General features: G+C 34.9%; 1 protein-coding gene across 7 annotated transcripts in view; it reads left to right on the top strand.

Moving 5' to 3' along the window:
- The window catches only part of LOC143177589 (spondin-1), a 219,721-nt gene that overhangs the window by 182,519 nt on the left and 22,771 nt on the right, over positions 1-14,431 (top strand). For all 7 annotated transcript variants that reach the window (XM_076375624.1, XM_076375621.1, XM_076375619.1 and 4 more), the window contains 3 exons: positions 2,967-3,118; positions 3,679-3,757; positions 3,827-3,895. In XM_076375624.1, coding sequence (XP_076231739.1) covers positions 2,967-3,118; positions 3,679-3,757; positions 3,827-3,895 — 300 coding nt within the window. The remainder of the gene's footprint in view (positions 1-2,966; positions 3,119-3,678; positions 3,758-3,826; positions 3,896-14,431) is intronic.

Here is a 14,431-nt window from a genome sequence, read left to right as displayed (position 1 = left end):
TCACATTTGTTTACTTATAAGAGATACGTTTCACATTTCTTGAGAATTGCATTTCACAATAGTCAAATTCTCTTCAAGACGACCAAATTGATCAACTCCACTTTTTACCACTGTATAGTTAATAAGTAATGTTCTAACATATTTCCAAAGCCGTTTTAAAAAATGCTAAGTTTTGAGTCGAGAATTTAATATCTTAGGAACCAAACCAATCATTCTTTACTTCAAGCTGAATTTTATAACATATTTATCGTATCGTTCTTTTTCTCTGCTTTCTATTTTATAAATTTAATGAGTATAAATTTAATCACATAACCACTGAGTTAGTGACCTCAATTTCGTTTCAGTATCTACTAATTAATTGGTTACCGAATATTAATAACCAATTATCGAATAATAATAAAAATCTGGTCAAATAAGCAATTAACAAGTTCGCTACCAGCGTCACATATGTATATATGGTGCACCGATTTTCATTAACAGCCCAGTGTCACGTACATATGTGACACATAGGAAGACTAAATTTATATTCACATTTAACCATATACGAAGTGCAGCGGAAATCGTAGTAGAATCGAAAAAATAAGAAAAATATTTGGCATGAGATTTTGTCATGCGGAGCTTCGTTTTTGAGAATATCGACTTTGAAGTTCGGTTAACTATCATTCGTATCCCACAAGTCTCGAGATAAAATATTACATACCTCTAAGATATTCCATAAGACACTTACGAGACGTGAACAATAGATAAAAAGAGAGGTACTGTTCGTGTCTTACAATTAGAAGCCTCGTAAAAAGCATTACTCCTAAGGCGTTTCGCGAGACATCTTTCAAGAACATACGGTTCTTACTGCTTTCCACGAGACTTTTCGCAAAAAACAGTTGGTCAAACTTCAAAATCGATTTTCTCGAAAGCAAAGCGTCGCATGCAAAAGTGTTACACTAATTTCTTTTCTTATTTTTTCAAGTAGAATCACCTCCTTCCTGGTTGTACTACAATTTCTGCCCCATCCTTATAACTAAAAATCTGTAAGTATGTTTTACAAAAATTTGAAAAATAAAACATGATTTATGGTGAAGCTTTTCTCTCCGTGGCTTAATAACGAACGTGTTAATCGATATCAAAGATAATCAATATGACATTTCTACTTCCACCATCTACGCATTCTCCAACCATTAGTTGAGTCAATTTATTTTCGCAGTTTCAGAGCGGCCAATTCGTTATATGAACACGATATACACCATGAATTCTAGTAGTAGTAATATTTCACCTTTGAAACTACGAAAAAAGTGAAAGTATAGTGATACCAGTCAAATTTTAACAATACAGCTAAATAGTTCAGGCGATGCGGTTGTTTGATCGATTCGGAAATTTTGCCAAATCGATAATAAGACAACGTTCACACAATTATATTAATATATTTTCCTCCATGCGCATTCTTCTGAATTTTTATCTTTATATGTATGTAATTTTTTTCCACCAAAGTTATTAATCAGTCTATTTATGTTCTTCATTTCGCACAGATTGGTCGCACTCTCCAACAGATACGATAAATAAGTACCCAAATGAATTGACTGATTAACCCCACTACCAAACACTAATTTCGTTTTATATCGAATTACTCTAAGACTTTACGAATACGGATACTGTTTTGGTCACTAACAAAACCGAATATTTAATTTTACCCTATACACATCCACATATAAAGTCTACGTGCCATTGGTCAAAACAGTAAAACAGCTGAGTTAGCAAATGATTGATGCGTCATAGTGTGAATAGAGAGTCAACGATACAAAAATATGTGAATGTTGCATTCGACAGAATGATCGAATCAGTCAAAAAACTGCATCGTCTGAACTAGCTGCAACCGTTTTGAGATTTCCAGAGTTAAACAATTCAAAAAAATAGGTTATCGAAATTTCAAAAAACTTGGTGTGGTGATTTCTGTATATGGAACATTGATATTATTAAAGTTTCAAAAAACTTGGTCAAGGGGGAGAAGAGATGTGGAAATATGAGATATTAAATTCCATCGTAATTGACCTTTGACAACTTTGAATGACCTTCACTTATAAGTCACTCTATTCGTCTTGAAACGCTCTAGCAGAATGTACTTAAATAAAAAGTATATCGTTCTATTTAAAAAACAGAATTGACCTTCATATCTCCTCTACGTTTGCATCTGAAAAAAATTATTGACACCAGATTATGTGCCGCTCATACCATTTGGTATGACTTTTTCTCCTATTGTGAAAAAGAAGTATATTTTTCAAGTGACCTGTTTTAGATGCCTCAATCAATACATCTTTAAAACTAGAGCCGCTATAAAAATGGATAGAGTACAAATTTAATAATTTTGTATACTTTACAAGGCGATACTACTACAATGATAAAAATTCATTGCTTAAATAAAAAAAGGACGCTGAAGAATTGAATTGTGGCCGATAATAAAAATTCCTCAATATATTTCTAGACGCCCCAACAAACCAGTAAAGTTCTAAAAAAGTCAGAATTTTCAGGGTGTCGAAATTCCATTGTCAATGACCATGATAACCAAAATAAAAGCTTGTACACAATTTCGTTATTGTTGATTCGTTCTCTTATTTTGACATATAAAATCTAAACTTTTTTCCACCTATAGCCGAACATCTTTATAAGTAATTTGTATAAATTCAGTACTAGTTTCTTAATTTGTATCACAACCAATCAATCTCATAAAAAATCTCAATCATTGATGGTTTAAGAATTCATATTTTTTAAGTCATTTGAAATGTTAAAATCTTCATAATTACCAAATAAATCTTTGTATAAATTCGAATTATTTTGAAATGGATTAAATTTTTGTTATTGCAACCGGTGTGAGTCGAAAAACTTAATATTAATCAGTTTTGCAACCGCTTATAAGAAATCTTTATGCAAGTTTATAATTGAACTTCTCGACAGAAACTCATTGGTACTTTTCTTTGCAGAAAGTTTAGAATTCAAAGGGATCCAACCTGATAGCCAAGTAATTGAATCGCCAGAAAATGTAGAAGACATCGATTGTCAGGTATCTGACTGGAGTAATTGGTCAAGATGTGCAGGATGTCGGGGATATACAATCAGTACACGAGAAATTACTGTAAATATAACTTGATAATTTAAAAAGTAGTAGATATATGTATCCTTAATGAGCCTACTCCTTTCATTAATTAGACGATTCAACTGATGAAACTGTCGGGTGTAAGCCATATCCTTTTGGAAAAATGTTCCCAATATTTCGAGTGCATTACAGCTATCTTCATCAGGAGGTCAAATGAAACACCGATACTGTGTCGGTACTAGCTGCAATGCTTGTGAAACATTGGGAAAATTCTTCAAAAAGGACACGGCTTATTCCCGAACGCTGAGTGAAAACTGTTTCAGTTACTCTAATTAGAAAATTCAAGTACACGAATAGGCATATGGATACAATACAATTTGAACTCGAATTAGTTATAACAAAAGAATATAATAAAAATGCAAACTTTAGGATAGTGTAATTTTCTAAAATTGCTTGTTTTCTTCAGTTATAAAACAATAATGACTTTCATTATATTGTATTAATTTCTTTCTTGTTATGGTATTACGTGTAGTGTAATTTCACTTCAGTATTTACTATTGAATTGTTTCTTAATTTTATTTATTTTTTATGACACCTAGGTACCGCCTAAAGGTAAAGGTAAAGACTGTCCAAGGAAGCTTCATCGTAAAAGAAAATGTCACAAAATTCCACCATGTTGTAAGTTACAAGACCATTTAATGAAATTAGTCTTTTTAGAAATGTATTAACTGGAAGTAAAATTTTTAGCCTTACAAGGCGATGGACCAGGACGACGTATCTATCGCAATCAAATTTTAGAAGCAGAGGAAAACCAAAGTAAGTTGTATTACAGATAAATATTACACATATGTAGACAATTTTTTCATAAAAAATTATATTTTATAAAATGATTATTTCACTATAACTTATCATGCAAATAATTACACTTTAATAGTTAAAATAAAGCGAAAGTGATTATTTTATAAAATTATAAAATAAACAAATCATATTCTTTAATTAATTAATACCTATTAATATGAACGTATCTATTAATACGAACAGGAACAAATGTAGAATTTAAGTATATACAAGCTATCCTACAATTTTCGGTGCAAAGGACAATGTTAAATCTCTAAGGTCTAAACTGATCCAAAGAACGTGCAGTACGATCTATATGTATATCAGTGAAAAGAACTCGTCAAGACAGACTTACATAATTTTTAACTCCAAAATCAAATGGAAACACTACTAAAAATTACCCCAAAGTTCGCAATCTTGCGGGTTTGAACAAAAAAAGAAAAACAGTAGTAAAATTCTATCCGATCCAATGACCCAAGGCTCGATACTCGAGGAAAATTCGAGGGGTTTAAGTGACACTCTAGCGCAGAAGTTTAATATTGAGCTTACAGGCGATTTTGTACAATTCTCAAACATTAGAAAAAGTATACAGACTAAGAGGTTAGTCCTAGTACGGCTCTGGAATGAAGGTCAAAAGACACATTTGGCGATCTAACCTACACTAGAGTATCGCTTACATACACCTCTCGAATTATCCTCAAGCATCAAGCCTCAAACGGCTCAATATCTTGCGTCCTTAGTCTGATAGCATAGCTCTAGTCCTTGGACCAGATGAGATTTTTCTATTAGCTTTATTTTGTTCAAAACCGCAAGATCATGAAATTTGAGGCCATTTTTCGTAATACTCATGACTCTCCTGACTACTTCCTTCAACTGTTTACAAATAACGCTTCTTATCTCATGTATGTACGTTCTTCTTGTCTGCTATGTAAACACTATTTTGTAATTTATTTAACAAAAAATGACCTTTTGTAACTGGTTTTTACAAACTCGTGTTGCTGATCAACAGTTTTTAAATGTTGTATTATTTATTGACAAAACTCAGTTCATTAGGAACGGAATGCTTAATCTTTACAATTTTTATCATTGGTCACAGGAAAATTCGCATGCTACTACGTAATCAAATCATCAACATCAATTTAACGTTAACGTGATTTTCTAAATAGGATACTAACTGGTGAATCATACGCGTCAGTTTTAAAGGAAGACTTAAACGAAATCTTGAAAAACGTATGACTTGATATAGTCAGCCATGTGCGGTTGATGCACGATGGTGCACTACGATATTTGAGTCGACGATTGTCTGATCTAAGTCCGTTGAATTTTTATTTTTGGAAGTACCTAAGGTCTTTAGTTTTCAACGCACCAGTAAACAATGTTGAAGAACTATGACATCATATTCAAGAGAGTTGCCAACGAATTCAAACAACACCTGGTACTCCTGTACGAGTGAGAAGATCTATAATAAGACGTTTGGTGGTGTCCACTTCCAAAAATTTCTATGAAAATAATTAAACAACAGGTATAATACAAACACAGCTGTAACTCGGAAACAAAGTCATATCAAATACATGTTTATATAAACTGTTTTTCTTATTTTAAAGTACCAAATCCACCCCTGAAGTTATGTTCAGAAATTTTTAAATATCTTGTACAGATCTTTACTGCACATACTTTGAATCAATTCAAACCTTAGAGACTTTACATTATCCTTTCGCCAGTGTGTTCTGTAAGTGAAAATAAAAGCAAATGTCATGTAATAAACAAGTCCATAACTGCTTCAATAAGAAATTACGATCGAAATATGACACATAAAGAATATGATAATATTATTTCTTCTAGTTTAATAAATTTGTTTAGTTTAAACCTAAGAATATTATGATCCACGTTTTTCTCTCAAGGTCATTGTTTTATTTTTATAGGTCATCCCCATTTTTATGCACATTAATATGTATTTTTTATGATCCATCATAAAAAGTACATATTAATGTGCAAAAAATGGCGATGACATTCAAAACTCGAAGAAAATGACCTTGAGAGGAAAAAACATAGATCATAATATTCTTAGCTTTCTACCAATCCAGTTTGAACCAAGCGAATTTTTTCGTATCAGCAAAGATAACAAAGGTATTAGGACGTACAAGATAAAAGAAACACCCTGTATATTGATACTGCATTGTTGGTTCAGCTGATTAGAATTAGATGAATGGTCAGCATATTTTACGCGTTAGTTAAAAATTTGATTTCATGAATGCTGTTTTTAATGATCGAAGGGCACCAGTATCTTGATTTTTTACGTCATCTGACTTTACATCTTTAAATTTTTACTTATGAACACTCAAAGAAAAGTTTATAGTATGAAAATAGTTGGAAGAAATGAATTAACTAGAAAAATCAGTATAGTTTATAAAAAAATAAAATAAAGTCAAAGCAAAATTTAGGCCACAATCAATTCAATTGTACATACGTCAATATTAGACTTGCATCACGTTTCATATTTTGTTATAACTTTTTAATAAAGTACTTATAAACCCTTTGTTATGTGATATTTTAGTTTCATTTTTGCATACGTATAAAACATATTAACGAAGTTTGTACACAAAACTATAGAATATCCTGTATAATAATTTAATTTTGATTAAGTTTAATATACCAAAATAAAAATAAAATCGATGAATTTGGACATTCGGAAAATATCGTGCATTTTAGTGAAAATTCGAACTGGATAACCACATATATGTATATTGTTTAAATAAGATATTATTTTAAGTAAGAACTGAAACTGTAACAAATAAAATATTTGTATTCTTACATAAAAATACATCAGTATTCAGAAGCAGGATATAAAATATTTTGAAGCTAATATTTAAATATACAGGGTGTTCAATAACAGGTGTCAAAAATTTTAAGAGGTAATCTTAGATGTCAAAAATTGGACAAAAATAAAAAATGATGAAATTGCATTTGGGACTTCGTTTCAGAGTTATCATTTAATTATTGAAAAAATGCCTAAACTTCGCGTGAAACGTGCTTGACTCAGAACATATTCTACTTACTTCCTTATGTCTAGCTTGACTAGTGCATATCGTTGGTAGAACAAACCCCAAGTCAGACACATTTCATGCGAACTTTAGGTGTTTTCTCAATGATTAATAACTTTGAAACGACACATCAAACGTATTTTCATCATTTTTGATTTTCGTTTTATTTTAGCATGCAGAATCACACATTAATTGTCTATTTTAAAGGCAAATAATAAATCTTCAGTTTTTAGCTATTCTATCGCAAAGGTAAGAACTGTAGCTTTATAACTGTAGTAAAGTTGTCGAAAAAGTACCTGTGTTCATAAATTTCGATGATGATTTTGAAAGTAAAAGAGGAAAGGAAAGCGTTTCGCGTTCAGGACCAGGCTAGTGTAGTATCAGTTGTAACGTGCGTAGCGCGGTCGCGTTGGTCGGCGGAATGATTTCTGCTCAAACGCTACGCGCGTTAACAGTACATTCGACATTGAAGTAGAGCAGTTACTTCACCCTCGATGATAGATTAATTATTATGGATTCGTTTTCGTCTAGTCCTATACAGGCACCGTAGTGGATCCTTGTTCGAGGGAGGGTGGAAGCTTGTTTGAAGGTCTGATTATAAAATAGACTGTATTGAGTTTGCAATATTAAAATAGGTAAATATATTCTGATGGTAAACACATTTTAAAAGAACATTAAACAGGAGAGTCAAGAATACTCCGGGATCAGAGACAACTCTCTGATCGACTCCCTTTTCCCGTTACAAAACAAAAAAAAGTACAATCATAAGAGAAATGAAAAAATAGTACAATGAGAGATTCACCAATCTACTGGTTACTTCTTTATACAAATTTGATATGTTTTCTTTGAATTACTTGGCCTTTATTCGATTTCCAAAAATCTGGAGTACTATAGACTCTGGAGTACTATAGACTATAGACTATAGACAACTAGAGTAGTTCATTCCCTACGTCTATAAGCTTCATGCCGAAACTATCTAGTCTAATAATTGCGATTTGTTGTTTCACTTCATTGTTTGCACCGTTTAATCGTGGCATTTGTTGAATATGTTCAGCGTGGTCACAAACATGGCACCGTTTCCGATTTCTATTAGCCATACTTTTCTTATAAAAGAGACAAAATGTATGGATCTGCACGAGTTCATGTACACTGAACGTGAGTGGAGGTGAAGTGAACTGCTGCTTTTATTATGTGATGAACGTAGAATATTTCAGCGTAGAATATCTATGCATAGAATATTTTCTTTTTGTTGTTTATATTAACCGTCGGAGAGCGAAAGCTCGCGAAGTCCGAATGTTTGAATACATTGACCTGTAAGTCAGGTACAAGGACAGCTAAAAAGCCGGCTTATTTTACATCAACTGGTCGAATACGCAGACCTTCCCACTGCTAACTTACTAGCGATATACAGAACTTTGGAAGGCTGTATCTCGCCAACCCTTAATCAGCAACCCTAAGTACATATACATTTCTTGAAGGGGACATCATAATCTACAATATATGTGAAAATCAGCCACATTCACTGGTCTCCAAAATCCCCATATAAATTTTGCGGGGTCCTTTTAAGGTGCGATTCTAGAGGACAAAATAAAACGAAAATCAAGAATGATAATTTGATTCTGGCAGCCAGGGTACTATCACTACACTTTTGCTAATGTTTGAGTGTGAGACGTTTGCAGATGTTTGTCGGAATTTCTCACGGTTGTGAGCGAACCTGGTTGTTGGAAGTAACATTTGGTGACCAGATTTATAGGAAATTTAAAGGATAGTCTTTTCTTAATTTTCTCTGTGCTTTCCTATCTTATGGTTATTTTCCAAAGCCTCACTGGGATCTGATTGACCGTTCTGCGTCAGGCCCCAGCGGGCCACTCAACTTTCTCTTTTATTACTCTTTTCCGTCGATTCTACTTTTTTCTCCAATCTGTTTTTCGTTTGTTACACCCTCGACTTTCTTCCCTCTCCTCTTTCTTTCTTTTCTTTCCCCTTCCAATTAGTTTGAAGGATTGGTGTGTTTAGCGATGAGGAGTCGGCAGTCAATCACTGACTGATTGGTCTCTTGTCGTTTAGTTAAGAGCGGTATTTAGTATCACGATATACGAATAAAATGTTGGCAATAATTGAGAGGTATAGTATATTATCCAATCATTATACACTAACCCCTCAATTAATTAATGACTCCGACGTGATCGTGATCGTACTCGTGATCGTGAGTGCGATATCGCGTATATTCGACTTCATAGACTTTTGCGCGTGATTCGTAGGAAGTGCAAAGACACTGTAGTTATTCGTGTTTAACGATAGTTTTAACGATTAAATATTTAGTGAAAGTAGAATTAGTGAAAGACAATGTCTACTGATAACAACGGTGTACCAGCAATGCCAGGCAGTTTCTGTCCGAATCCCGGAGTTTTGTGCTATCCGGAAATGTGGTTTGCCATTGTGGAATGGAGTTTTGAAGCTTCAGGGGTGACAACTGAAGGCACAAACTTCGGTTACGTCCTAGGTGCATTAAGCTTGGTATATAAAGCGGAGGTGCGGGATATCATTATGAATCCGCCAACGTCTGGACTCTATCAAAAATTGAAGACGGAGTTAATTCGGAGGCTTAGTTCGACGCAAGAACAGAAGACTCGTCGTCTAGTCAAGTCAGAAGAGATTGTTGACAGAAAACCATCGCAGTTTCTTAGGCATTTGCGAGGATTAGCAGGCACCACAGTTTCCGACAGTGTCTTATGCACTCTTTGAATGGGGAGGTTACCCACCAACATGCAAGTGATTCTTGCGATCCAGAAGGATGTCGACCTCAATAAAGTGGCAGATTTGGCGAATGCCGTAGCTGAGACTACGGGTCCACGCTTTCAGATAGCCGAGTCATCTGCTCCGGGGTGTGCTCCTAAATCCGCTGTGCAACACAACATGGCACAGGATTTGGAGGCCTTTCTTAATGTAAAAATAAAAATGGCCCAGCTCGCTATATCGTTCCTTTAGGAAATTCTAGCGATTCGACAGGAATTAGCAAGTGATGGACGATCTTCACGTTTTGAGAGGAGCTATCGACCCAGGTCACCTTCTCATCAACGTACGCAACAGCGTTCAATTTCACAACGACGTGCCGAAGAGAGCCAACGAAGGTGTTTCTATCATTGACGTAGAGGGGTTGGTCCGTACAGGTGCGTTCCGCCTTGTAATTGAAATGACATGGCGGGAAACGAGTCTTGATAGGGAAATCAAGTCGTGTCCGATAGAGAAACAAAAACACAATTTTTGGTCGATACAGGAGCCGACATTTGTATTTACCTCAGATCAATGACCCATGCTCCACGCCAAAAATTACGATATGTTCTTTACGCGGCGAACGGGTCGGAAATATCGACGTATGGTGCGGCCACGTTAACGTTATATTTGGGATTGCGTCAGACGTTCACATGGAGATTTGTTGTGGCCGACGTTTCAAAACCAATAATCGGAGTGGACTTCTTATATCACTATGGACTTTTAGTGGATGTACGTAATCGTCCATTGTTGGATAGCGTTACGTTTTTGTCGATACCTGGGCAGCCGACAGGTCAGACTGCAGAATCGACCCCGTGTGTAAAAACAGTTTCGAACGATCCTGTGTAAAATCACAAAGCCAAAGGGAATTTCAGCTCCGGCGAAAGATTCGACGGTGCATTATATTCGGACGATTCCAGATCAGCCGGTTACCTGTAAGCCATGACGTTTGGCACCTGATCGACTGAAGGCCGCAAAACAGGAGTTCGATACAATGATCAAGCTCGGAATTGTCAGACCGTCAAAAAGTAATTGGTCGTCTCCTTTGCATGTAGTGCCGAAAAAGGAACCAGGTGAGTGAAGACCGTGCGATGATTATCAGACGCTTAATGCGCAAACACTGCCGGATAGGAATTCCGTGAGGCATTTTGAGGATTTTGTGCAATCGTTATCCGAAAAAAAGTGTTTTTCACGATTGATTTAGTGCGCGCGTATAAACAAATCCCTGACGCCCCTGAGGATGTTTGTAAAACGGCTTTAACAACCTCTTTCGGATTGTTTAAATTTTCGGTTATGCCTTTTGATCTGCGTAGTCCAGCACAGACATTTCAACAATTTATTGATGAAATGCTTCGCGGATTAGACTTCGTATATGCTTACATAGACGATATTATAGTGGCGTCAGAATTTGAAGAGGAACAACATGAACATTTAAAGGCGCTGTTTGACAGGCTCAAACTATACGGAATGGTAATTAATTCCGGCAAGTGCGTATTTGGCAAAGCAAGAATACAGTTTCTAGGTTATTTAATAACCGAATGCAGTACGCAACCGCTGGACAATAAAGTGCGGGTAATTTAATGATTAAACGAATTTACCTGTAAGTGAAGTTCTATCATAATTGTATGATGCGCCTCTTCCGAAGAGATCACTTATAGTACTCCTTCCTTTGCCCAGACAGCACCGCAGGTTTAAAGTCCCATTTCTTCTTTCTTTTTTCTCTCTCTTACATGCCACACACTACGCCGTCCTCTGGGACTTTTCGATTCCACCTTATTTTTATCAAGTTATGCCATAAATAAGGGATTCAATATTACCTAATATGGGTTTTTGGGTGGGACTGATCTCTTCGGAAGAGGCGCATCATACAATTATGATAAAACTTCACTTACAGGTAAGTTCGTTTAATCATTAAATTGTATTTCGCGTCTCTTCATCAAGATCACTTGTAGCTGTTTAAAGAATTTATGGCTGCTTAATTACTTTTGTGTTTTATTTTTTAGAATAGAATACGCAAACGACGTATTATCTTCTGCCAAACTTAGATCAGAAAAGGTTGCAATGGTCTTAGACCTTTCTGTCCAGCCCGCACTTCTCTTTATTAAATCTATACTAATACCGCTTCTTTTTGTAGCCGACGCGGCTGCATGTCGTGTACTGTAGGTGGAAAAAATATCTGTGTTTATACCACTTCTTGCCAGCATACATTTTATCCGATTAATAGATTGGGTTGAAACTGTCTTATGTGGCTTCTTATGTGAAATAAAAAGTATTTCTGTCTTACCCCGTAACTTTTGAGTTCGCTGAAGATAGGTATCTAATGCCGACGCAACACATAATTTAGTATTATCTAAAAAGTAAGGCAAAATAAGAGTCGGCTGTTTTCTTTGTGATCCTGAAGTTTTAATGCTTGCCGGTATTTTAATTTCTACTCGTTTATCATCCGACCTTATATCTTTAATATTTATTAAAGACAGAGTTTGCATTCTTTGCCCCGTTGTTAGAGCTATCAATATGACTACTTTCTTTGATAATACTTCTAGCGACAACGACTTATTATCTGACATTTGTTCAAACAAATCCAGAACTTTTTTCGTATCCCAAATATTGTTATATCTTAGTCTCGGGGGGCGCGGGCGTGCCACCCCTTTACAAAAACGTTTAATTAAAGGGTCCTGACCCACTTCAGGTAATAAAGCAAGGTATTCAGTTGTAATAAAGCTATAGCCGACCTATGACTATTTATTGTACCATATGTGGCACCAGAATTATACTCTAACATTAAAAATTTTAGGATAATAGGAACTTTAAACTTAAACATATCCACATTTTCTTTTTTACAAAAATTCTACCACTTCTTAAATGCTGTTTCATACTGTCGTAACGACGACTTTTTAATTGCAGTTATAGCTACTTCAATTGCCTCTTCCGGCATTCCTCTCCCTTTTAACGCCTGTTTGATAATACTCCTGCCACCAGGGAAAGTTGTCGTCATAAAGGGTGAGGATCTCTATTTGAGTAATGAACTAATTGAACATTTGGTTTTAGCTTAATAGGCTCGGATTCTAGCACAGACATATATAACGGAAACCAAGCTTGAGATGTCCAAAACGGAACTATCACTATTCCTCTGGCCCCATTAGATCTAATTTTCCTAAGCATCTTTAAAATTACTGCAAATGGTGGAAAGGCATAAAAGAAATAGGAACTACAGTCCACCGTAAATGTATCCACTGCTACTGCTTCCGTATCTCTCTTCCAAGATATATATCTCCGACATTTCGTATTCGACCGACTGGCAAACAAATCAATTTCAGGGATTCCAAAAACACTACATATGTTTTTAAATGCTTCCATTGATAACTCAAACTCCGTTTCAGGCTCCAGACGTCTCGATTCTAGGTCCGCCATAAGATTATCCTTCGAACGCCATTTCCAGATTTCTTTTGCCAACTTACTAAGTCTCTTGAATCTAATTCCTCCCATACGATTTATATACGAAATCGCTGTCGTATTGTCAATTCTCAACAAAATATTACAACTATTTAACTCTCCAACAAAATACTTCAACCCAAAAAATGCTGCGAGTAATTCCAAGTAATTGATATGGTGTGTACGTTTATTTTCTTTCCAAAACCCATGAGTAGATAAATTATTGCAACATGCACCCCAACCTGATTGAGAAGCGTATGAAAAGATTTCAATACAAAATTTAAAATCATTAATCGGATTCTTAGCGTCTAGTATATTAACTTTCCACCAATTCAGGTCTTCTTCCATTTCTTTTGAGATAGACATCCTTGCTTTAAAATTGTTATTATTAGCCTTTAACGCTAAAAGATTTTCTCTTTCTAGATCCTTTAAATAAACCCAACCATACCTAAGAGCATAACAACTAGCACCTAATGTTCCTATAAATGAAACAAATTCATGAATTTCACAATCTTTTTTGTTAAGAGTCTTATTTATCAATTTTAATAAGCCAATTTCCTTCTCCTTGGGAAGACTTGCCATTTCCTGCGAGTTTAACATAAAACCCAAAAATTTACAAGATTTCGAAGGACTTAACCTACTCTTCTTGAAATTTATGATGAATCCTAATCTCTCTAAAACTGAACACGTTACACTCCTAAATGAACTACATTGACCTAAAGATTCTCCAAACATTAAAATATCATCCAAATAAGTTACTGACGTTATGTTTCTATTCCTTAAATAGGCTATGACTGGTCTCATTATTTTTGTAAAAACATACGGTGCTGTGCTCAGCCCAAAAGACAAACAGTTAAATTCATAAAGAGAACCTTTAAATATAAATCTTAAACATTTTTTGCTTGACTGTATAATTGCTACTAAGTAATAAGCATCCTTCAAGTCTACTGTACTCATAAAACAATCTTTAAGCATCACATCCCTAGTTATTCTTAAATCCTCCAGTTTAAAAAGCTCAGTCCTTATAAATTCATTTAACTTCTTAAGATTTAAAATTAATCGACTGGATCCATCCGGTTTTGGAATCAGAAAAATCCCTAAAATAAACTGATCCGCCACCGATTTACATTTCTGAATTACACCTTTTTGTAACAATTTTTCTAAAATCTCTGATATCTGTCTAAGGTATTCTGAAGACCACTGCGGATCTTTCGGTAAAATATTCTGATGGGGCCGTTGTACAAATGGAATTTCATAACCTAAAATCCAT

The sequence above is a fragment of the Calliopsis andreniformis genome, chromosome 3, assembly GCF_051401765.1.
Source record: "Calliopsis andreniformis isolate RMS-2024a chromosome 3, iyCalAndr_principal, whole genome shotgun sequence".
Lineage (NCBI taxonomy): Eukaryota > Metazoa > Arthropoda > Insecta > Hymenoptera > Andrenidae > Calliopsis > Calliopsis andreniformis.
Note: the sequence above shows the minus strand (reverse complement) of the source record. Positions and strands in the feature narration are given on the sequence as shown.